This window comes from Mytilus trossulus, chromosome 1 (genome assembly GCF_036588685.1).
Source record: "Mytilus trossulus isolate FHL-02 chromosome 1, PNRI_Mtr1.1.1.hap1, whole genome shotgun sequence".
NCBI lineage: Eukaryota > Metazoa > Mollusca > Bivalvia > Mytilida > Mytilidae > Mytilus > Mytilus trossulus.
The window spans coordinates 55,418,138-55,442,234 of NC_086373.1; the positions used below are offsets into that span (position 1 = coordinate 55,418,138).

Sequence of the window (24,097 nt, forward strand, 5' to 3'; positions counted from 1 at the left end):
TTTTTTTTATCTTACTATGAACAACAAATTTATTTATTTTGTAATTATATTTCCGTTCTCCATTTATACGTATACCTCACAATGAAATTATTTGTATTTACCTGTGCACATTTTTCTATTTGGTGGCATTTTGTTCAAGACTATGACTTTTTTTCTGAAATTGATAGGCATCTAATCCCTTAACGATTAAATGGTTGGTTTTGTATTTACATTGTGTCATAGATCAAATTCATTCATTCAGTGTACGTTCTCTTGTGTTAATATGTTTTTGATTGATAATTTATAATGTGACTTTCACTGTTGTGATGTACGCTATTGTTTCGGATAAGAGTGAAGATTTAAACGTTTAAACCCGTTGCATTCATTTGTTTGCACATGTCCTAAGGCAGTAATCTGTTGTTCAGTATTTGTCGTTTATTGATGTGGTTCCTAAGTGTTTCTGGTTTTTTTTTAAGATTAGAAAGTTGGTGTTCTCGCTTGAATGGGTTTTCCTTTCGCGTCCATGAGAATGACTGTTTGGAGATAAACCATGCTTTGTTCTTTGTTGAAGGCCGTACTGTGACCTATAGTTGTTAATGTATTGTCATTTTGGTCTATTGTTGACAGTTGTCTCATTGGCAATCATCCCACATCTGCTTTTTCATATTGTATATAAATGAAGATTCGGATGAGGGGGAAATATGAGGAATAGAGACAATTGGGTTGTTTTAATAATATAAAGGTAAAAGAATAATGGTCAAACATTAATCAAAGAGGTAATATCCTAACAGTGAATACAGAATTAAGAGAGCCCTCTAGAACTTCATAATAGGTGACATCTAAGTATTGATATTAATTAGCAAAGATTTGTTTAACTTACCTTCCTTTGTTCTTTTCCATCTGCATTTCAAACTGAAATAATACATGGCAAAATCCGTATCACATGATGTATCACCACGAGAAACCAATATCAATCGGTATCGAATGATGTATCACCACGACAAACCAATATCAGTCCTGAGGACCAAAGGTCCCGACGGTTGATATTGGTCTGTGGTGATACAGCATGCAATAAGGATTTTTCTATGCATGATATGTGTACATGTATCATATCTTTAAACAAAAATTAGATTCGTGACATGTAAGCGGACAACCATTTGAATCTGAGGCGGAAGCCTGTCAGATTTTTGAAATAAATAATCTTGTCTTATCACATATAAAATTATAATTATACTGAACATATGTTCTGGACTAATGTTACTACTCCTGTGTATTGATCTGTAATAATTTAACATTCGATGCTGGAGACATCTGTTTCAACATAATGATGTATAATTTGACCAAATGCTACCACTTAATGTTAAGTTGTGTATTAATCTGTTTATCATATATATTTTTAACAAAATCACATAATATGTAAGTGGACATTCAGTTGATTCTAAGGTGGTGTCTGGGAGTTGTTTTAGAAATAAATATTCCGGCTCCCATTTTACAATAGTCTTATCACACAAGCAAAATAAATAATCTGGCCCAATATACATTTTTGTAATCATTTTATACAAAGCTACATTATTAAAAGAAAATCCGGAACAAAACATTATCAGTAGTTATTTTGAGGGATGTAAAATATGCAGTGAACGTTCCAATATCTTTTTTCGCACATGGATAATAGTTGTGCCGAAAGTTGCCATGAGAAAACCACTATCAATAATGCTCTTCTGCGTGGGTGACTGTAATACAGAATGTTATCTTTCGGACCAAAGAGAGGGACGGAGATGTAAATGGATTTATTTTAACAAGAATATTTTGTCCCATATTTAACAGCAGTTACAGTGACAATCCATGTACAGAATGATTATCTCGGTTTTAGTTTGTTATAAGTACAATACTGTCTCATGTTTGCTTAATTGAACAGCGGTATACAACTGTTACTTTCATTTAAGGTGGTAGACCTGGGGTAAGGGGAATAACTCGTACACATACACTTGGTGTCATTGATGCGTTTTATTACGGCCCTTAATTTCAAGCATCTGTGTACACAGATCGTTTACCTTGGATACTGTGACAGACGCTGATTAACAACAATGAGAGGTTTGTTCCAATCGAAAATAAAATCTAAACGCTCGAACTTTTTTAAAAATTTAAACAGGTCTATTAACTTACAAAACGCTAATGACCATACTTATGTAAAACATAATTACATCGATATCGGGGCTGAAGAGGAAGTGGAGGATGAAATCGAAGGAATGGTGATAGACAATGATTGGCAAGTTGGCAGACGCATCGTAGAATTGGGTGTCCTGGCGGAAAAGATGTACTGTTGTAGGTGCAATGTTCCTTTGCACCTGCATGATACCATCCATGAAAGAACAACAGGATTTGGCAGTTATCTCCACATAATGTGCACCAACCAAGAATGCCGAACAGTGACAGATGTGCCAACTGGAAAAGTCGGTCCAACTGGATCATTCAATATCACTGCCAAGATAGTTATAGGTAGATAATTAAATATATCAATACTTTTTTAATCAAAACTTATTTCTATTTCTGTACAAATAAAGGACATACCCCCAATGCATGTAAACAGCGTACTACGATAAGCACACCCTTTTCCCCGTTTTATCGCTATCTGTTTATTACATTTAATACAACTCTTGTACATTATCGTGTACATTTCCTATTTCACCCCACAAAAGTAGAAAAATGTTGCATACATATCTATTTATGTTAGATTGTATCTGTAGATAATATTTTAGAGAAGATGAGATTGACTTCTATAAATTTTAAATACATAATTGTGTGTATACATTGTAGTTACTTCCCCTGATTTTTTCCCATTTGAAATTGTCCTCCAAATTATGTTTCGTTTCAAAAAAGTCTTTTACAATATATTATCTATAAGAAAAGATATTTTCAAGTATCAAAAAGATAAAATAATTGTTCAAAGTTTATATTTAAAATAATAATTGCAATGAATGTTATTAATGTGCAGTATATTGTTTACATAATTGAAAAAGTTATAAATTTCCTTTGTCAATTCAAGTTAATTTATGTCAATAATGATCCTGTAAGTAAAGGATGTTAAAACTTCTATTTGTCATTCTTATATATGTCTAGCCATTCTAAAATTTAATCCCTAGTCTACTGTTTAAATTGTGTAACAGCATTACATAACACTAGTTATATGTAAAATGAAAAAAGGTGAAACTACAAGGAATTTTATTTTTAAAGTTTGAAAAGTTAGGTACATTGTACTACAAGGAATTTTATTTTCAAAGTTTCAAAAGTTTCAAAGCTTACTAAAATTTATGTGCCAGTTCTCATACTACTATTTATAGTAGTCTCAGGCCAGTTTCAACATTTTTTGAAAGATGTTACTGCCAGTTTTCTTTTAATACTCTTTAAAACTTTTCCTTTTATTTTGTTCAAGTTTCTAAGTTTTTATTAAATCAGGAAAATCAATACAAGTATAATGATGTCTTCCCCCGCATTAACATGATATTACATCACATAAATGAATATATATTATGTATGACAAAATATCAAATCAAGGTTTAATGTTGCAAACAGTTAGTACATGTAAGGGACCACATCAAAAGTTAAATGTAGGATAAAAAACTTAATTTACATATTTTTTTTTTCATCCCTAAGTAATTAGTAAGTAATTTTTATTTGTTTGAAATTCAAAATTACCGGATTGACACCAAGCAATACAAAACATACAAACATATATATATATCATATCAAATTCATAAACATTGTATACATATAAAATAGAATATGTGGTATTATTGCCCATGAGACAGCTATCCACAAAAGACCAAAATGACGACAAACATTAAAAACTATAGGTAACCGTACAGCCTTCAACAATGAGCAGCTTCTGAAATAAAACTATGTCATTTTCTGATAGTTTTGACACCAAAAACTTAATCATGTAAAATTTGGAAACACATTTATATTATACAAATATTTGTATTTATTCTTGCCTTTGATATAGATGTTCTCATTTAATTTGTATCAAATTAATTGGTATTATCAATGAAATGCCAAATGAGGATTCAGAAGGGGGGGAGGCCTTACATGGGAAAAAATTTGGTTGATAATATAGAGAAGCACTGAAGTGTGACTGGAGTGGTCCCCTTATGTAGGTCAGCCCCCCCCCCCCTCTTGCATAAAGTTCTGGATCTGCCACTAAATGCTATTGCACTTATTGCTAGTCTTATGAGAATAATTATAAAAATTAGAAAATGTGGAATGATTGCCTTAAAGATAACTCTCAATCAAAGACCAAAAGATGTAAAAGTTAGCCACTGTGGGTCACTGAGCAGCCTTCAACAATGAACAAAACCCATAACACATAGTCATCTATAATCTAAAATGTCAAGAAATTACAATAATTGTAAAATATATGAATTCAAACTTATGTATTAAGTCCATTGTTACTGAACTAGTATACATGTACATATTTGCTTTGGGGCCAGCTGAAGGACGCCTCCGGGTACAGGAGCTTCTCACTACATTGAAGAATCATTGGTGGCCTTCGGCTCTTGTCTGCTCTATGGTGGGGCTTTAATACATTCCCAACTTCATTTCTCAATTTGACATTTTGTACAAAACAAAGAGTTATATGTAATCAGGAACATTTTGTACTATTAATTCAAAATGAATCAATTTCCTTCTATTTATGTTATGAAATTACTCATGTCAATAAGCTAAAACCAATTTAAATGTAATTTTTGTTTCATAAAATGTTTTCTTTCATGTAGGAATGATACATGCTGGCCTAGGATATGCACAAATAAGAAACTTTCTGACAGAGTGTAACTTGCCAGTGATGAGTAAATCTTGCTTCCAAAAACATGAGAAGAAAATTGGAAAAATCTTTGTGTCTGCTGCTGAAGAATCATGTAAGAATGCCCAACAACTGGAAAAGGAAATTTCTGCAGATAAGGTAATACTACATATCATATTATAATAAATTTGACTTTATATTTTAATCTACTTCTGGACCTTTTTCAAAGCTGACTTATACATAATATCAAAATAAGAAAAAGTTGTAGCCAATGAGACATATCTCCACAGAATACCAAATTACACAGGAATTATCAACCATAGGTCACCCTACGGCCTTAAACAATGAGCAAAGCCTACACTGCAAAGTCTGCTATTAAAGACAATGAAATTACAAATGTAATACTATTCAAGATTTATTTATTCAATTATATATATATATATAAAATACTGAAGAATATTTTTCTAGACATTCAATGCGTTGTTTCCTCAGGGGGAGGGACCTGACAAACTTACATCTTGTACACAAAAAATATAAACTTATATTTTTTTTCCTTATCTGCATAGTATCGTCTATTCTAGAGGATCTGGTACAATTCAGAAAATTTACTGGTTGGTCTTTTTTTTTTAGACTTCTATATATAATAAATATATATGTTAAATATTGGGCTGAAACAGATCAATAAATTTATTTCAAAGGGATTAATAAAATTTGTAAATTTTTGACTGGTTTTTTTTTTTATAATTCTTTTCTATGAAGCTAAAATGAACAATATAAATTTAAGAAATTTAAACAATTTGTTAACTACCTTATTGCAATGACTAATTTTTAAAAAATCATGAATTTTAGGAGTTGGAGCTTGAGGTCAGTTTTGATGCAGGTTGGCAGAAACGGGGATCCGGATTTAATTACAATAGCTTAACAGGTAAACTTGACTTTGTAAAAGAGGGATGAAAGATACCGGAGGGGGACATTAAAAGCCATAGATCAAAGACAAACTGACTACGCCATGGCAATGATGGCTAAATAAGAAAAAAGTTTTCACTTTATTTAACTTTGCATTATTTATATTTGTTGGTACAATTGTCTAAAAAGATCAAAACCTGTTATCACAATCCAATACAAATACTATAGTATATATATAAATTTCAATTATTAATGGACATTGGGGTATCCAAGGGTTGGAACCAATCCCCCCCCCTTTTTTTAAATGGCTGTATCCGCCCCTGATGGGTATACAACAAACTATATGTTCATTCAATATTTCACATTATATGACATACAATATATATATATATATGTTTTATGTATGAGATTCTCACTTATATATCAGTATACTAGTAGTACTACCAGCTGGTCAACCTAAAAATAATGTAATGAATGAACATTTGTAGACCTGCTAGCTTAGATGCATTTAGATTCAAGTTCAAAATATTTAATACAGAATCAGATGTTATATCCAATTTTAGACTATTGATTCATGTTGACAAATTTTTCTACTGTTATAGAGAATTTCTATACTTCATAGAAGTACTAAGTATATATACATGTATACAGTCTCTATTTTAGATTTATTGTGTTTTATTCTTTCTGGCTGACTGATCCAATCCTACATGATTTTCTATTCATATTTTAAATAAATATTTAGTCTATTTCTAACAAATAAAATTTCTACCAAACTTTGTAATTTCAAATTGAATTACAGGACATGCTTCAATGACAGGAAAGCAAACAGGGAAAGTGACCTGTTATGATATCAGAAGTAAAAGTTGTAAATTTTGTGAGCATCATGAGGGAAAGAAAGACACAGTTCCAAGTCATGACTGCTGTAGAAATTGGTATGGGTCTAGCAAGTCTATGGAACCAGATATGGCTGTTTCCATGGCACATAAGATGAATGATAATGAATGCCCGATTGATGTAATTCATGCTGACAATGATTCTACTACCATGTTAAAACTGAAACTGGACTTTGAAAACTTGAAGAAAAAGGACGACCAAAATCACACTACAAAGGGAATAACAAAATCACTGATTGAATTGTCTAAAAGGTAATGAAAGTTATGTTTTCAGTCATATTGTTTTTTTGGGCTCTTGTCTTAGCTATGAGGATCTAAAAGGGGATCCTTCAATTCTGTATTCTTTTTTTTATGCAATTTTCTCTATTATCTGATCTTTATTTTTCAGCACCTCATTATTCCCTAATCTTTATTATTTTGTCCATTCCCCTCTATTCTTTTATTTTTTGGCCCATAATTTTCTATTATATGACCCTCATTAACACCCTCACCTATGTTGAGCAAATCATATTATAACATTTATTGTTGAGCACTTCATGTATAAATGTTAATGTTCACTGGATTGGCATTTCAGTGGGCCAGTGGTGGATCCAGAAATTTTCATAGGTAGGGGACCACTGCCTGCCTTAGAGGGGACACTTTGGTCATGCAACATTGATTTCCTATATAATTACCAAATTCTTCCTCTCAGAAAAAAGGGGTTCTATTTAGGTTCAATCAATCAATATTAGATAAAAAAAGAGATTTTTCATCCCTGTGCAGTTTTAGTCAAACTAACTTAAATTTAATTATTCATTTAACACCCTGATTTTAAGTTACAACTGATGTAATGATAAATTATATGATTTTGTAGGCACAAGGAGCTGAAGCCAGGAGAAGTAATTCCCTATTTGAACCGATGTTTCATGTATGCTATAACACAGAACAGCAGTAGTGAACTTGAAATTGATGAGGGTCTTTCCAGAATTGTTCCCCATGTCTTTGGAGATCATGAATTGTGTGGTGCAGTAGACTGGTGTACATTTAAAGATGATCCTATATCTTTCAAGTATGCATGACTCATGATGATTTTTTATGTTTTTTTTTATATTGTAACATTGCTGTCTCATTCACAATAACCACATCACTTTTTTACCGAAAAACATTAATATTTTCAGGCGTGGATCCAGCCATTTTAAAAATGAGAGGGTTCCCAACCCAGAGTAAAGGGGGCTTCCAAGTATATGCCCCCATTCAAATGCTTTGATCTGCCAAAAAAAGGGGGTCCAACCCCCGGAACACCCCCCTTGTACTTGAGGTTTTCTGCTAGCAGTTAGGTCATTTAATTTTTGCAAATTTTTAACTGTAATGAAAATTTAAAAAAAAAAAAATAGTTCATATAAAAATAACTTTAAAAAAAATAATTATAGTTCAACTGTACAAACAAATGCTAACATTATTAAATATGTAAACATTTATTGTATATAAGATATAAGAAGATGTGGTATGAGTGTCAATGAGACAACTCTCCATCCAATAACAAATTGGAGAAAAAAACATAATCTGTAAAAGTATGGTCTTTGACACAGGGCCTATACACATTTTTACCTAGTCATAAATGTAAAAAAATAATAATCATATTCAGCTAAATGACATATGTCATCTTAATCTGTTATTACAAACTATAAGCAGATAGGGCATATATCCTTATGCAATACAAACTTTACATACATTCATGTCAATACCAACCATATTGAACACTTTAGTAATACTTGTGTAATAGTTTAGCTTGATTAAATTACCTTAAGATTTAAAGAAATTTTGTTTATTTAGATATAAAAGTCTTCCTAATGGAAAGCCTCTGATTAGTGAAGATTTGAGGAGAGATTTAGAGAATCTTATAGAGAAATATAAGAGCAAAGCATCTTCACTCAGAAATTTAGGATCCACACAGGCTAATGAGAGCTTCAACCATTCTCTGACCTTTCGTTTAAAACAGGCATTTGGGTTCACGAATACATGTCTGTTTTTAAAGAAAGCAACTTGTTTTTCTTTTTATTAAGTAGTGCAGTGAATTTATGACACTTTCTGTATTTAATTGCTGTCAAATCAGCCATTATCCTACACAGTAAAAGAATATAAAAAATTTGACGTATATACATAAAATAAAACTGTTTTATTATAATAAGTTATATAATAACATATAGGAGGATAGTCTGTTAGTTGAAAATATTAACAAATATATGACAGCAGTTCATGTATCATTGTTTTTCTTAAATCGTAAGGTGGATGCATATCTTTATTTTCTGAAGAAACTGTGATATCCCATTCGTTTAGATACACAATTTTATGTTTGATATTGTCAAAAATTTTGAATATCATTTTATCCTGCAAATATCTCACAAAATCATACGGAACACCTTCATTGTATTGTTCGAAGTAATGTGGACCTTTAATGAATATTTTTGCGCCAGGCACACGATCCAAGAATTTAACTATAGCGTCTTTGGCGTTCATTACATGTTCTTCATAAACTGACAATGGAGCATAACCTATATGTATATACAAATGCAGCACTACGATCGGATTTTTAGAACGTATTACGTTAAGATGATAGCTTGCAGGTTTGAAATGATGTATTGTCGCATTTCGTGAATAGGTGAAAAATGGGAACTCATGCGCAGCCCATGTAACAGTAATGTTGTCTCTCTTTTTTTTACTAAACGCTTTAATTGGTTGATGATAACCTTTCAGAGCATCTGATGTCCTTTTAACTGAGAGTTCAAGATTTAAAATATCAGCAATTGATAAAAGCCATTCTCGCACTGTAGAATCTCCAACCATGTAAAACTCCCGGTTTCGTAGACAGGCTAAATACCTGTTAAAACTTGGTTCATTTTTTTTGTGACATAAGAGATTATGCCACGTTTTATTATAAAAATATCCAACTGGGGACGAAATGTTCCATGTGACTGAAGGATTTATTAGACTACACGAGTGCTCTGGATGACCTATGGTTTTATCTGCAAAAAGAAAAACATTACACAAGTGTCCCCAAAAATGCAACTGTATTCATATTAAACAGACATGTTATAAGCTTGACATGAATATAATAAATTATTTTAAGGATTATACATGAGATTTATTTTTTGTGTATGAACATTCTATTTTAAGCGCCATGAAAACTTCGTCACAATCTTCCGTGTGTCCAAAATATTATTTTCTAATTGATACCTTGAGTTTAGCTTGTTCGTGTATTGATACTTATACAGATGGGAGATATATCGACAGAAAAATATCAATCAATGTTTGTGTCAATAGATCGAAGGACAAGGTCACTGGAAACAAGAAAAAGATATCAGGATGATAACCTGAGTGTCATTTACTTCATTGAAATGAAACGTACACAGATTGAATATTTAGTAAAGTAAAATATTCTATTGATTTTAAGGTCAAAGTCATGAAAACTGTTCCGAAAATATTTTTTAGAGGAAAGCAGTTTTGAAATGGTTACTCGAAGTGCCCTTTTTGAAAATATAGTGCAGTAGTATATTCCTTTTAAAATTGAGGCCACCAGATTAAAGTTCAAGGTTCCTTTAAAAATCTCTTTTAAAAAAAAGTTATAGTTGGTGTTTGAATCTAGTGTTGGCAGCCAAATTATGTTGACATGAAATTTACATCGAAATGGTGATATTTTCAAAACATTATACATACACTTCTGTTCTCGAACTATGAACAAAGAATTGATTCATTTAGTAAAAACATATTTCCATATTCAATGTTCAGTTTTCAACAAAATTCTTATATTTAACTGTGATTTTTTTTTATTATTAAACGTCATGTTGACCAAAGTTATAGTTGTCTATCTAATACTGTTTTATATCCCCTTTGTTTTGTTTTTTTTTATTAATTTTGTGTTTTTATTGTGTCATAGATCAAATTTGTTCAGTATATGTTTACTCGTTTTTCTTGATATGTCTTTTGATAGAGTTAAACCATTTCAGTAGATAGTTGTCCATTCGTTTGATTTGTTTTGTAATTTGATTTTAACATGTGATTAGTGAATTTCAGTTTGAATTTTCCTCGGAGTTCAGTATTTTTGTGACTTTACTTTATATTGCCATTGGTGTCAGTAACAGGGTCGTTAACTTGTTATATTTCTCATTAAGATAATAATTGATCAAAAACGAATTCAATTTAAACCAGCGTCTAATTCTATTATGTTTACTTCTGAAAATAAAGTATCAATTATAGTTATGTGATAATACCTTATTTATTACCTATGGATCTACGAGGCAAAGTGACCTGTCCACGAGGATTGTCAGTAGCTTATCAATAACTTCCAATGAATTTCTCCCTACCTTATATTTTGTAGGTCTAATGCAAAACACTTTTTGAATATTTTCACCGCTTGTTGTACGATTTTCCATTTTTTATGTCAAAAAATAATATATTAGTATTATTTTGGCATAACCATGAAAACGGTGTCGTAATGATGTTTTTAATTTTACCAGTGCGTGTAATAAAACATCTAGGATGAACTGTTATAACCTCACATCTCATTGTTTGATTAATGTTTAATACGGATTTCAGAGAAAATACTTGATACATGTCATTACTTAGATCACGAATAGTTACGAGGAATTCAACATTGTACTGGTGACCTGTCTATATTTGCTATGATATTATCAGTTTTTGTTTCGACTTACGAATAGCGATTGTCTTTTTGGTTTTTCTTTTTTTCCGCTCGATATGCTCGAAAAAAAAATATAATAAAAAGTATTGGTCAACGGACTTTTTTCATGCTACAGGTTGTGCAATACTTTATAAAGATAACGCAAGGAATATCCATTTTTTTTGTTGATAAAATGCAAAAAAAATGAAAAACTATAAAGACAAAATGTGAGAAGATAGCTCATATAACATGCCTGCAGATGAAAGAAAAAAAAATTGGGTCACCGTATTTGTTTTCTTGCTAGAAATTAAGGTTGGTAAATTCCCAACACTAAATTATAAAAATTACTTTATCCGAGTTATGTCCCCTTCTATCTGAGTTATATTCCTGTGTGTGTCAAAGATTAAAAAAATCAAACAAAAATATGTGGTTTTTATAGCAAATACAGACGTAAATATGACAAAACACAAATGTTCTGTACTATATTGCAACATGAAAATTCTTACACACGAGTTACACACTACTCTCAAAATTTGCACATTTCATTTAAGATCTAAACCTATTGTTATATGCTACTTCAAAATTCAAGATGGAGGAAGATACCCCAGTTACCTTAAATAACTGAATGCAATTTTTGTGCAAGAGATATTACCTATAACCATGGTTACTTTAATAACTTACCACCAAGTACATCAACTTTAAATTCCTTTATGATTTTATATCTGGTAGAACTGCAAGTATAAACATTTTTTTATATTACGTTTACAAACGATCATATAAAAATATATGTCAAACCGTCACTAAGAGCAAATCACAAAGGTTTTCACGTATATGAACACATCATTTCAATCGGCTCACACATATATAACGCATCTCTTAAATATATTTAACAATAAAAGAATGTGTGGTCAAACAAATTAGTTTATTTTGTACAGATTTGCATTTGTACAACTCATATATACTAGTATGCACAAAGATTCTTCCTCTTAATTTGCAAATGCATTCGTTAAGTCCCTTTGTATGTCAAGTTGTCCCAACGATAACATGTTCTGAAATTCAACAACTTAACATGTTAACTGAACCCTATTGTACGGTGGCAGAATGCGGTCATGAAAGAAAAAGAATATGTCAGTCCCTCAAGATACTATGGCGTTCCTCAAGATTATATGTCGTTCCCACAAGAAAGTTATCTCGTTCCTTAAAGATGCTATGCCGTTCGTTCAAGCAGAACAAATAAAATAGAAGTAATGTGAGATACGTTTTACAGGCGATTACATTGAGTGTGTAGCTTAATGTAATATATTTGGTTAGCATGCTTGCTAGCTGAACCATGGAGTCATTATTAGGTTGGGTAATCTATCCTTCTTTCAAAGTAGCCTAGCCCTTCAGACAGATAGATTGGGTATTTGTCGGACTAGTCTACTCTTAAAGGAGGGTAGTTTACATAACCTAATAATGACTTCATGGTTCAGCAATCAAGCTAACCAAATACTACATTCAGCTATACACTCTATGCATTGGCAGAAATTGTTTATATCATACTTGGCTAACTTCCTCTTTGTCTCTTCAAAAATATAGAGTATCTTTACGAAGTTCTTACATAATTACTAAGATTAACTAATGACATCTTGACTATTAGGTTCATAATTTAAACTAAAGTTTATTTATTTTTCTCCTCTTCAAATAGAAGCTATGGCTGTTCAATAACTGTATTGTAGTAGCTTCTTCTTCTTCTATATGTATTATCCTTCCAATTATGGGAGACCTCCTCAACGGATATTATCCAGGTGGGAGTTAATTAACGAAGTACTTTTTCGCTGGTTCGTTTTCATGTGGCACTTTTGAAATTAAAAGCGTCAAAGCATAAAAGATACAATATTTATTTTTTAGAAAAGAGAAGAAAATCAACCATTTAACGAAAACATTCCCTCAAATGCCGAAATTACTTGAATATAAAAATTTATTACCTCAGGAACTGCTTCTGTGATTTTGTAAATGTAGGTACAGTCATATCTCCAATTGGGGCATACCAGTCAGAACAAGTAAACCCAGGTTTATCTGGTAATGAACAAAACCATCTCATTCCATAATTCATAGATGTAAAATCACAGATGCCTTGTTTTGTCATTGTGTGAATACCGCAGATACCTGTAGCAGTCTCTCCACGTGCATTCTTAAAAACCCCGTGTAAAGTCCTCAACATTCCATTCTTGTATAGATAGTTTACAAATAGTCCAATAGATTCTTTTTGAAATGACATAGAAATTTTGATATTCGGAGATCCGCTCCATAATGCTTTTATCACTCCAATGTACGTACCATTACCATGATCTACTACATACCCGGCTGAACCTGCGCCTTTACCTTTCTCAGACATCCAAACTTTTAGAAAATCTCCACCGTCAGTTATAACGTCACCATTTTTATTATGGAGGATTATTCTGAGTGTTATAATATCACCAGTGGTAAACGTAGCTGATTTATTGCATATTATTTCCACTGTAGATTTCGGCAAATAAACAAGAGATTTTCCGAAATCTAGGCTTTTATACTTCATGTATCTTTTATAATACAAGAAGTCAGTTGGTGTAAACGTTGAGATCTCTCTTTGGGATCCTAAACACAAAATCTGACACCTACAACAATCAACAGAAGTGTAAATATATATATATCTAGAGAGTAACAAATACATTTAACTATTTCAAAGATCAAAGAATCATTTGTCCAACATCTTCTCTCACTTTTGAATCAATCAACAAATCTTGACAGATTCCGTCAGGCTTCCCTTTTTTATCAAAAATTTGTATCAATAGGTATTCCAACCGACAATAAACCCATGATAAAAATGATCGTCGGTTTGGCTGCAAATATTCGTGATGAATAAATACACAGCTATGATGTCCGATCAGAAAATGAAGATATTCCCCAATTTTATATATCTAATTAGATGGATAACGTTGGGAGATACGGAAATAGAGGCAACAGTAGTATACCTGTTTTCAAAATTCGTAAATCGATTGAGAGAAACACAAATTCGGGTTAAAACTTAAAACCGAAGGAAACACATAAACTATAAGAGGAAAACAAAGGAACAACAGGAACACAAAAGTGCAACAACAACAAACGCCAACTTTCAAAGAAACGAACTATTTGATATCAACTGCCATATTCCTGGACTTGGTACAGGACATTTTTAAGAACAAATGCTTGATAAATAAAGGCAACAGTAGTATACCGCTGTTAGAAACTCATAAATCGATTGAGAAAAGAAAACAAATCCGGGTTACAAACTAAAGCTGAGGGAAACGCATCAAGTAAAAGAGGAGAACAACGACACAACAGAAACACAACATTAAAATGCAACACACACATAAACTAACAATAATATGACAACCTGGTTAAGGGATAACCAAAACTCCCGTTTTATAACAATGTAAAAAAAGTATCGCTAAAATCACAAGACTACGTGATAAGTTATCTTCAGTGTCACGTGCTTCGGGCTAAAATGCGACAAAAACCCATTTATGATTCTGTACGGGGTATATTCCGTGTAAAATTTTACACCTATTAAGCACAATTTTTCCCCAGTGGCTTTGTAAAACCTAGCAGCTGCATTTACTATTACTTTGTGTTAGTCCTCAATTATGCAAATAGTTTCTCCCAGTCATGTGGAAATTTAGAAAAAAAAATAAATAGGCACAAAATCGGATCCGTTTTAGATATGTTACCAGTATGTAAATATTCAGAAATGTGATGGAAGATGGTATAGTACCGTGAACGTGCATTTGTATATACCAAATTGAATGCTATTTAATATGGTTTTATTTTAAATTTACTGATAACAAAATCAAAATGCATACCAATAACAATGTATTCAACGATCTACATGTAGTTACAATGTCGTATTGGTATTTCATAAGTTTACCAAGACCGTTAGAACTGCAATGTTCTACTCCGTTTGAAATAAGTTCCTATAGATACAACCAAACTTGCAAATCAATTAATGAAATATGTGTATCTATCGATGCATACGTTAAGGTTTTAAGTAATAGTGGTTTTTTTTTAAAAAATCCCTGACTTAATAAATTAGTAATACGCTCATTGAAATCTTAAACGTAAATTATAGACACAGATATGTGATATATTAACAAAGGAACATCATTGTCCAAATAAGGGGACGACCATTTGATATTCTGGGGGGGGGGCAGGAGGATTTTGAAAATAAATAACTCAGCCTTGATAATCACAAAAATTAATGGTTTGTTCTTTGGTAGTTTGAAAATAAATTACCTGACTTGCAATGTATTGAAAATGAATAACTCAGCAGGTCTATAGCTTCTTGGGCCTTCCGTGGTTCCAAAACCCTTCAAAAAAAATTTGCCTCGTTCCGCTCCGCGAAATATGTTTGACAATACTTTTGAAAGAGGCTAGGTAAAACCAAACTTTTATACTATATTTGTATGCAATTAATGTATATTGGTTGGGATATAATATAAAATACGTAATCTAATTATACCAATTGTCTTTTATAATATACCATTTATTTGTGTTTCAATTGTCCTGTCTCGCTATGTATTATTTTAATATGTTTGTATATATTGTCCTCTTGTACACAAGTATGTGTCTGAGGTAATGAATAAAATCTTGAATCATAAAATTTCTGCAGGGGATAAAGAATAAGTTTGATTAAATGGTACACAATAACTTGACTATAAAAAAGAAGATGTGGTATGATTGCCGATGAGACAACTATCCACAAAAGACCAAAATGACACAGACATTAACAACTATAGGTCACCGTACGGCCTTCAACAATGAAAAAGTCCATATCGCATAGTCAGCTATACAAGGCCCCGATAAGACAATGTAAATCAATTCAAACGAGAAAACTAACTGCCTTATTTATGTAAAAAAACAGAATGAAAAAAACAAATATGTAACACATAAACAAACGACAACCACTGAATTACAGGCTCCTGACTTGGGACAGGCACATACATAAATAATGTGGCGGGGTTAAACATGTAAGCAGGATCCGAACCCTCCCCAAACCTGGGACAGTGGTATAACAGTGCAACATAAGAACGAACTATAAAAATCAGTTGAAAAAGTCTTATCATCAGATGGACAAAAATACATGTATTATTCATAATTAACAAATATTTTTAAAATTATATGTTTTCGAATATCATAAATATAGTTGTGAAAATAAATAATCAGTCCCTTGCTTTAATGAAAATGAAAAATCTTGCTTCAATAGTGCATAATCTGTCCTCTCAATGTACAAAAATAAATAAACGATCAAAAACAATGTCCTTATAGTCAGTTGAATATTTGTATATGGGAAAAGCTTACAAATTTCACAATAAATCATATTTTGAGAAGTTCACGTATAAGAAAATACTGATCATATAGTAAAGAAAACGTGGGGTTAAATGCAATATCATTGTCGAAAAAAGTTATGGAAAGATAGATGAAGTACATGTATTTGCATTTTAATTTTTGTATAGATTATAGCTACATGTATTTGTATGATAATACTTGACTAGCAGTCGCGAATTATCATAAAAGACCTACCAGACAGGAAAAATGAAATTCAATATATTTTTAGAGTTAAAATATTATTATACGTACCCGAACAATTTTGTCGTTGTAAGTTGAAGGATCGGGACAGCAAAAATCAATGACCAAAACACAAGTTTCTTATTTAATTTAAATGTCGTATTGAACCTGAAAAACATTAACTTCATCTTATTACAGACGATTTGAAATCGAAAATGACAGTCAGACTCAAAATTATGTTCATTGTGCATATCTATAACTTATGGTGACCGTATGCGGCGATTTCATCTTTTTGCGTTTTCTCCTTTCACTTTGCAAACGTTAAATCGAGAAATCTAAAATATCTGCGAGAAAACGGAGCGAAATCGAGAAATTGAGATATGGAAAATTAAGATACAGATGTATTGAGATATCGGAAAATCGAGAAACCGAGAAAGCGAAATCGAAACATTTCTTCCCCGTTTTCGCATTTTTGCTTTCTCAATTTCCTTATTTCTCGATTTCGCTTTCTCGATTTCCCTATTTCCCGATTTCTTGATTTCTCAATTTCCCTATTTCTCGTTTTCCCTATTTCATGATTTCTTGATTTCCCTATTTCCCAATTTTTCGATTTCACCATTTCCCGATTTCGCGATTTCGCGGGGAATTGTAAGGAAACAAACAGTTTTAACAAGTGAAACTGCGAGCTACTGCTCACTGATGATACCCCCGCCGCAAGTGGATAATATTAATAGTGTAAAAATATGCAAGACTTAGTGTTCGGTAAACAGGAAGTTGTCGAGTGATGAATCTGAAAACGCATCACACGGTATAGCTGACTTATATAAATCCTGAAACCAAATTTCAGAAATCCTTGTATTGTAGTTCCTGAGAAAAATGTGACGAAAATTTTCAACTTGACTATCATGTGTAAAATCATACAAGTGTTCGGTAAACAGGAAGTTGTCAAGTGATCAATCTGAAAACGCATCACACGGTATAGCTGACTTAGATAAATCCTGAAACCAAATTTCAGAAATCCTTGTGTTGTAGTTCCTGAGAAAAATGCGACGAAAAATATTCATGGGACGGACGGACTGGCTGACGGACTGACGGACTGATGGAAGGACAGACAGAGGTAAAACAGTATACCCCCCCTTTTTTTAAAGCGGGGGTATAATTATAAGGTTAAATGGTATATTAGAGGTACAACTGCATGTGTTTTTCCTCGGTAAAACATCAATACGAAACGTACAGCTACAGTAACATCCTGTATTGAGTCTACGAAATCAATTTTACTCGTTTTCATTTTCGTCAATATTATAACAACTTAAACACATCATTTGACATTTTATATCAAAATCATTTCCCGGGTTTTATTCTAATTTCAGATGTTTTGCAAAGGGAACCAACTTGAGCATTGACAACGTATAAGATCTATCAGATCATGATTCAAGCATGGTGCCTTGTGTAGGATTATTTTGACAATCATTTTTACTTCGTACGTGTATCATTTTCACGCAAAAAAACAATTGAGACATCTTATGGGTTCTGTATAGCTACCTGTTCTGTATGAACCAAGACTCAGAGTCTACTTCGAGCTATAATGGTTCACTTTTACAAATTGTGACTGACATGGATGGTGAGTTGTCTCATTGGCACTCATACCACGTCTTCTAATATCTATAGACTCAGTTGTAATCCATTTAGACTTTACGTTTGCGTCATTAGCATGACTGTTTGGATATAAACGAGGCTAGTATATAAATGAAAGTTTAGAAAAAATTTACACGATCAAAAATAATTGGGGAAATATAATGAAAAGAGACGAATGGGTTGCTTTAAAATATAAAGGTAAGAGATCTAGAATAATGGACAAAAATTAATTTAAGAGGCAATGGTCTGACAAAATTCAGAGATTCCTCTAGAATTTCACAATAGGTGACATGCATCCAAGTATTAAAATTATTCAGGATTTTTTTAGCTTACCTTCCTTTGTTCTCTTCCATCAGCATTTCTAACTGAAAAAAAAAATGATTTATATATATATAGGATAACAAATGGCAAAATCCGTATCGAATGCTAGCTGTATCACCACGAGAAACCAATATCAGTCCCGATTGTTTCCGGAACACCTTAAATGTTATCGGCTTGAAAGCTATGCTATAATTACTTATTCATTACCGTATCTCTTTCAAATAAAGGACAAAAGACTTATTTTTCCATTTGAAAAAATAATGACCACGATTCTTCAATGATAAAATCAGCCTTTACAAAGCACTACTAAGGTTTATACCGCTAGTGTGTACAACTTTACACCAGTGCGATGTTTGATTTATATTTAACTCGGATTTATAGAAGATTTCAAGATTTCATTCATAACCTTAGACACATACTTTCGTATACCGTTATTAAAAAAAATAAAAACAAACTTATTATTGACTTTTGTTTGACCCGAAGTTGATTTTCGTTGACAATTTTTTTAGTATCAATGGCGGATCCAGGGGGTTCGGGGTTCGAACACCCACCAATCCCATTTTTTTGGACAATCAATCCATGTAAATGGGGACATATGGTTGGAACCCCCTTATATTCTTGATTGGGACCCCCTCTTTACAAATGGTTGGATGACTGAATATTCAATAATACATAAAGGAATCGTTCATTTTAGTAGGATATTGAATATTCAGTCATCCAACCATTTGTAAAGAGGGGGTCCCAATCAAGAATACATATTATGCTTTCTTGTATACATAAATTTTTATTTATGTAGTTTAAACACCACTATTAAATTTACTTGATTAAAATAATTTTAGGAATGCACTCGATGTATTGTGAACTAACATAGTTTTGTGTATTCGTGTTGAAATTCATGCTTCAGTTCAAACAAAACTGATAGTCGCTTAGTTATTAAAAGGTACATTTTTTTCGGATTATTATGCCTGAAATAAAAAGAAACAAATAGAAATTATAAAAACAGCAAAAAAGTGTAAACAATATGCCATAAAAGCTCAAAGAAGAGAAGAAACAATAAACAAGAACACAAAATTAATGTCTATTAATACTTGCACGACAAAAAAAAAGGCCACGAAAACAAAACCCAACAACAACAAAAAATCACAAAAACACAATTTATTACAGAACACCTTTTTCAGGATTACTGTTTTTTTCAAATATTTACTTCAATATTTCCCTTTATTCATCTGCTTCGGTATGCAACTTCAGATAGATTATAAATCAGTTATAAGCATGCTCGAAGTCATCTCGAATCCGACGCTTTTTTTCAATTTGAATACTGATTTTTCCAAGAGGCGTTTCTAGTATTGTTATACCTAATTTTTGCGCGGACTGTTACCTTTGACCTGAGCCTTAATGAATTTTAAAATAAATTCCTATCTCCTCTTATCCCAAAGTTCTTTATTATCCCTTTTCACATGTATATACAAAAATAATTGATATGATGTAAAGTTAATTAAATCTCTTGTCCGATTACTGACCTCATTCTAAATATTTCATTTTATTCGCCATAAATTATTGATTAATTAGATATACAATTGTGTTGATTGAACTCTTAATTGTATATTATATATTATACAAATACAGCCTTTGTATGAGGTCGATACAAGGATATATTGGCCTGAAAGAAGTATATTGACTGAGGACGAAGTCCGAGGTCGATATACTTCTTTGGGTCGATATGTCCTGTATTGACCTCATACAAAGGCTATATATTTGTTATATTATTAATTTCCGACCATATTTGTATCAAAATCGTCATTTAGGATTATTGGAATTTTATAGATATTACATTGTCTCTTTGACAGTAACAACATATTAGTTGTTATTTCATTTACTTTTTTTTTTTTAACATCTTATGTATTTAAAGATTTTTGTCAAATAATCGATGAAAAGATATCATGATGATTTAAAATAAAACCTCTATGTGTTTTTTTTTTTATGTAAAATACATTTTTAAAGGAAACGCACATCCGATAGTCAAATATCAGCAAACAAATAAATAAATGCTCCCTCTTTTCTCGTTACGGTTTAAGTTACGTCAAATGATGGCAATTGTCGTTCGTTTGTTAGATGTTGAGAAACTTCTAGTATGAGCTTCCCTTGTAAGAAACTCGAGGATAAAAATCCAAGTATTGGTTATATTAACATATTAACTTTTATTATGCATTTTTTTTTTATATATTTTCAAAAGTTAATGTACAACGGTAACATTCACAGTAAAACTGTTCTATTTCACATAAAATCAACTGTCATTAATGAATAACCGTTTTTCCTCAGTATATCTACCAGACTACAACATGTATAAGGTTTAAACGGCGTATTCCTCAGGACAACAGTTTTGAACTAGAACTTTTATATTATAAATACACCAAAGTTGTGAACATTTTAATATCAGGATTTTTTACTTTAAATTTTCTTTAATTGACAGTTTGCTCAACTTTGATTTGCATCTTTGGTAATATATTACATGTAATAAGGGGTGCAGAGTTCATGGTTTGTCCGCCTTACTTCTAAATGTTTAAAGCTAGAAATTCCATATAATGTTAAGAATTATATTTTCTTAAGTTATCACTATAATAAACAATTTACTTACTAACTTACTTACTCATAGAATAGATATTTAAAAGAAGATGTGGTATGGTTGCCAAGGAGACAACTCTCCACTAGAGACTAAAATCACATTATAGAGAATGGAAACGATGGATGAGTCAAAGAGACAACAACTTATAAAAAGGGCTCACATTCTCAAGATTTGAAAAAATAATGTCCTAAAATTACAAAATGTTAAAATCTGATCTTAATTGTATTATTATGAGCATACTGGTTTCAAGGTTTGTCCGGCCTTCTCCTCATACAAATAAAACTGTTATGAAAAATATTATAATATATTAAAAATGTGTATTCTCAGCTACATGTATCTGGATATTGAATTTTCTGTAAATAACATGTAGAAACTTGTTTGTGTTTTGTTTTTTTAAGGGGGAAGAGAGAGCGGCGTGCATCATCAAAATGTGTATTGTTAACACAGTCATTTCAAAATGTGCTTCAACAACACGCTTTACGAAATCGCGTTTTTGAAGCCCTATATTCGTGGCTGAACCAGTGATGACTCTACACCAGATTCTATCCATCGGATCACCAGCAGTGATGGTGATACAAGGCTGAAAATATACATCTGCACATATAACATTTGTCTAAACTTCAGACCAGCAATGAAAGATCTGTAAATAATTTGCTTTCACAATATTTTTTTTATCTTCACTGGCCGGGATTCGAAATCAACAATATGAAGCAGAAAGACACTTTCCAAATAGAACAATTATTGCATAAAAATTTACCACTACATTGATTACTATACTTATATAGTTGGCACAACTAAAAATAAATATATAATAATATATACCTACTGTATGTCATAACGTCATCGCAAATAGCTAGTAGTGAATCGATGTAATCTCTGACTATATGTCCACTTCATGAATGAAAATGTATTAATTCCAAGATATCTGGAAAAATCGTTGAACTTGAATTTCCCATATGGTTTTGCAGAGTTATCACAGTGAACTTGTAAAGTTTATAGACCACGCAATATTTCTAATAGGGGCCGAAATCAATTTGCGCCAATAACCGTTTTAATAATTCATTACGTCTTGCGCAACTGATGTTATTTTATTACATTAGCTGTCAAATGTATTAACTCCTAATAGATTCAAACCATTGGACATACATGTACTATAATACATAAATTACATCTATGGACATACGTACCCATGATACATATATATTGACTAGTGCTAGCATAGATGGTATTAGTAAAAGCTTGTTTTCATTTAATTTTTTATCGACTGTTACATTTTATATACCTTAGGCTACAAAATGTACATGTATATGAAATTATTTTCTTTTACAACGATAAATGATTCTTTTAAATGACATACTGTTTTAGTTAAGACGGCAGGATTTCGAAAAATTATAATTAGAACCATTCGGTATATTTTTTTGTACTACCAGTAACATTGTCAAATAACTAAATCATAAAAGAAATATAGAATATATATGTGTTAATGATAATGATTCTTTTCATAATTAAAACTTACTTTCGATCTTGCCTCACGTGATGTTGTTTCTTGTAATTTCTCATTTCCAAATTTAATTCAATAGGATGTACAAATACAAATTGGTGATTTTTATAACCGGATGACAAATAATTGTTACGAATACATTTAAAACTTTTAAGAAGCTTAATACTAGCTGTGTAATGTCTCGGCCATACATGTATGAAAAGTGATTGACAGTCTTAAAGTATTAGATACAATACAAATGTAACAAATAGTGCAGCGGTGAAATCTGAAAAGACGCTTAGTTAAGGAGTTTAATGCACCCAAAGAACACACACCTGGATTTTTTTTTAAATGAAAGAATACATGTTAAACTTATATTTTAAACATGCCGTAAGAAAATCGTATGGTCGACTTTCCGTAAAAATGGCTTTTTAGAGCGTTATTTAGTGTATAATTTTTTTTTACTGATACACTAAAATGTTAATTATTATTAAGAATCACAATATTACGGCTATTTTTTAATTTGATAATATAAGAATATATAACTGACGATAAAACTAGTCAATAATTGTTTTAAATTTTTTTACCATCAACATTTTTAAAAACAGTTTTACTTCAGTAGTTGTGGTTAACACAATTTTTAACGGTTTCCGTTAATAACAGGATAATTATAAAACACTTCTTTGTGTTTATTTGGCATAAATATACACTTCGATATTTACTGTATACAAAACAACTTTCGTTTGGAACATTTATTATTCGATTTATAAGAAATTTTTAATTTGAATAGAACACATCAATCTGTTACACAATATATATAATTCCGGAATTACCGTCCGGGACTTTTACTTTTGTTTAATCCTCACTCCGTTCAGTTCTATCACTGTACATTCCAAATGTCGATTAGCATTGAAATTGTTTAATTAATATCAGTTTTAGGGTTTATATTTGTCTTTACACTAGTTTTATATTTGCTTTGTTGTTGATTTCATTGGTTTTTTATTTGTTATTTTGAAAACCCAGAGTGGTAATATATTGTTTTTTTTTATCATTGTTAACATTGTGTCCGCTGTCGTCCAATGGTTGTCTTATCCAGGAAGGATCAGAAAAAATTGACATAAACACGGAAACGGTGGATGGCAAGGATACCTTCCATTCTATGGCTAGGGCTGTTTTCCAACTGCAGAATGAAATGACAGATTCATGCGCTGTACATGCTAAACAGGTTAAAGTTAAACGAGGACAGGGA

At 31.5% G+C, this 24,097-nt stretch overlaps 2 protein-coding genes across 5 annotated transcripts; one reads left to right on the plus strand and one right to left on the minus strand.

Moving 5' to 3' along the window:
- The first annotated feature begins 1,923 nt into the window (after positions 1 to 1,923).
- Positions 1,924 to 8,627, plus strand: LOC134727697 (uncharacterized). The gene is made up of 6 exons (XM_063592082.1): positions 1,924 to 2,475; positions 4,749 to 4,933; positions 5,624 to 5,699; positions 6,480 to 6,825; positions 7,427 to 7,621; positions 8,386 to 8,627. The coding sequence occupies exons 1-6, from the start codon at positions 2,064 to 2,066 to the stop codon at positions 8,612 to 8,614; spliced, it is 1,443 nt and encodes a 480-aa protein (XP_063448152.1). The 5' UTR covers positions 1,924 to 2,063; the 3' UTR covers positions 8,615 to 8,627.
- On the minus strand, positions 8,531 to 23,006 carry LOC134727665 (NXPE family member 4-like). Of its 4 annotated transcripts, XM_063592065.1 has the most exons (7): positions 22,885 to 22,968; positions 22,195 to 22,293; positions 18,758 to 18,789; positions 16,862 to 16,957; positions 13,195 to 13,863; positions 11,909 to 11,958; positions 8,531 to 9,575 (listed from the first exon to the last, which is right to left on the minus strand). In XM_063592065.1, exons 3-7 carry the CDS (start codon positions 18,781 to 18,783, stop codon positions 8,785 to 8,787), a joined length of 1,632 nt encoding a protein of 543 aa, XP_063448135.1. In that variant the 5' UTR covers positions 18,784 to 18,789; positions 22,195 to 22,293; positions 22,885 to 22,968; the 3' UTR covers positions 8,531 to 8,784. The 4 variants fall into 4 exon arrangements, with proteins under 4 accessions (XP_063448135.1, XP_063448119.1, XP_063448127.1 ...); XM_063592049.1 differs by lacking the exon at positions 22,195 to 22,293 and having other exon boundaries at positions 22,885 to 23,006; XM_063592057.1 differs by lacking the exon at positions 22,885 to 22,968 and having other exon boundaries at positions 22,195 to 22,536.
- Positions 23,007 to 24,097: the final 1,091 nt, after the last annotated feature.

What these genes read in the sequence shown, in the direction of transcription:
- LOC134727697 (XM_063592082.1), top strand. Translation starts at nt 2,064, where the DNA reads ATGAGAGGTTTGTTCCAATCGAAAATAAAATCTAAACGCTCGAACTTT. An exon ending in CTGATTGAATTGTCTAAAAG is followed by an intron (nt 6,826 to 7,426) that starts GTAATGAAAGTT and finishes ATGATTTTGTAG; the next exon opens with GCACAAGGAGCTGAAGCCAG. An exon ending in GATGATCCTATATCTTTCAA is followed by an intron (nt 7,622 to 8,385) that starts GTATGCATGACT and finishes TTGTTTATTTAG; the next exon opens with ATATAAAAGTCTTCCTAATG.
- LOC134727665 (XM_063592049.1), bottom strand. Translation starts at nt 18,783, where the DNA reads ATGCTGATGGAAGAGAACAAAGGAAG. An exon ending in ATGGAAGAGAACAAAGGAAG is followed by an intron (nt 16,958 to 18,757) that starts GTAAGCTAAAAA and finishes AATGTTTTTCAG; the next exon opens with GTTCAATACGACATTTAAAT. An exon ending in ACAACGACAAAATTGTTCGG is followed by an intron (nt 13,864 to 16,861) that starts GTACGTATAATA and finishes TGATTGTTGTAG; the next exon opens with GTGTCAGATTTTGTGTTTAG.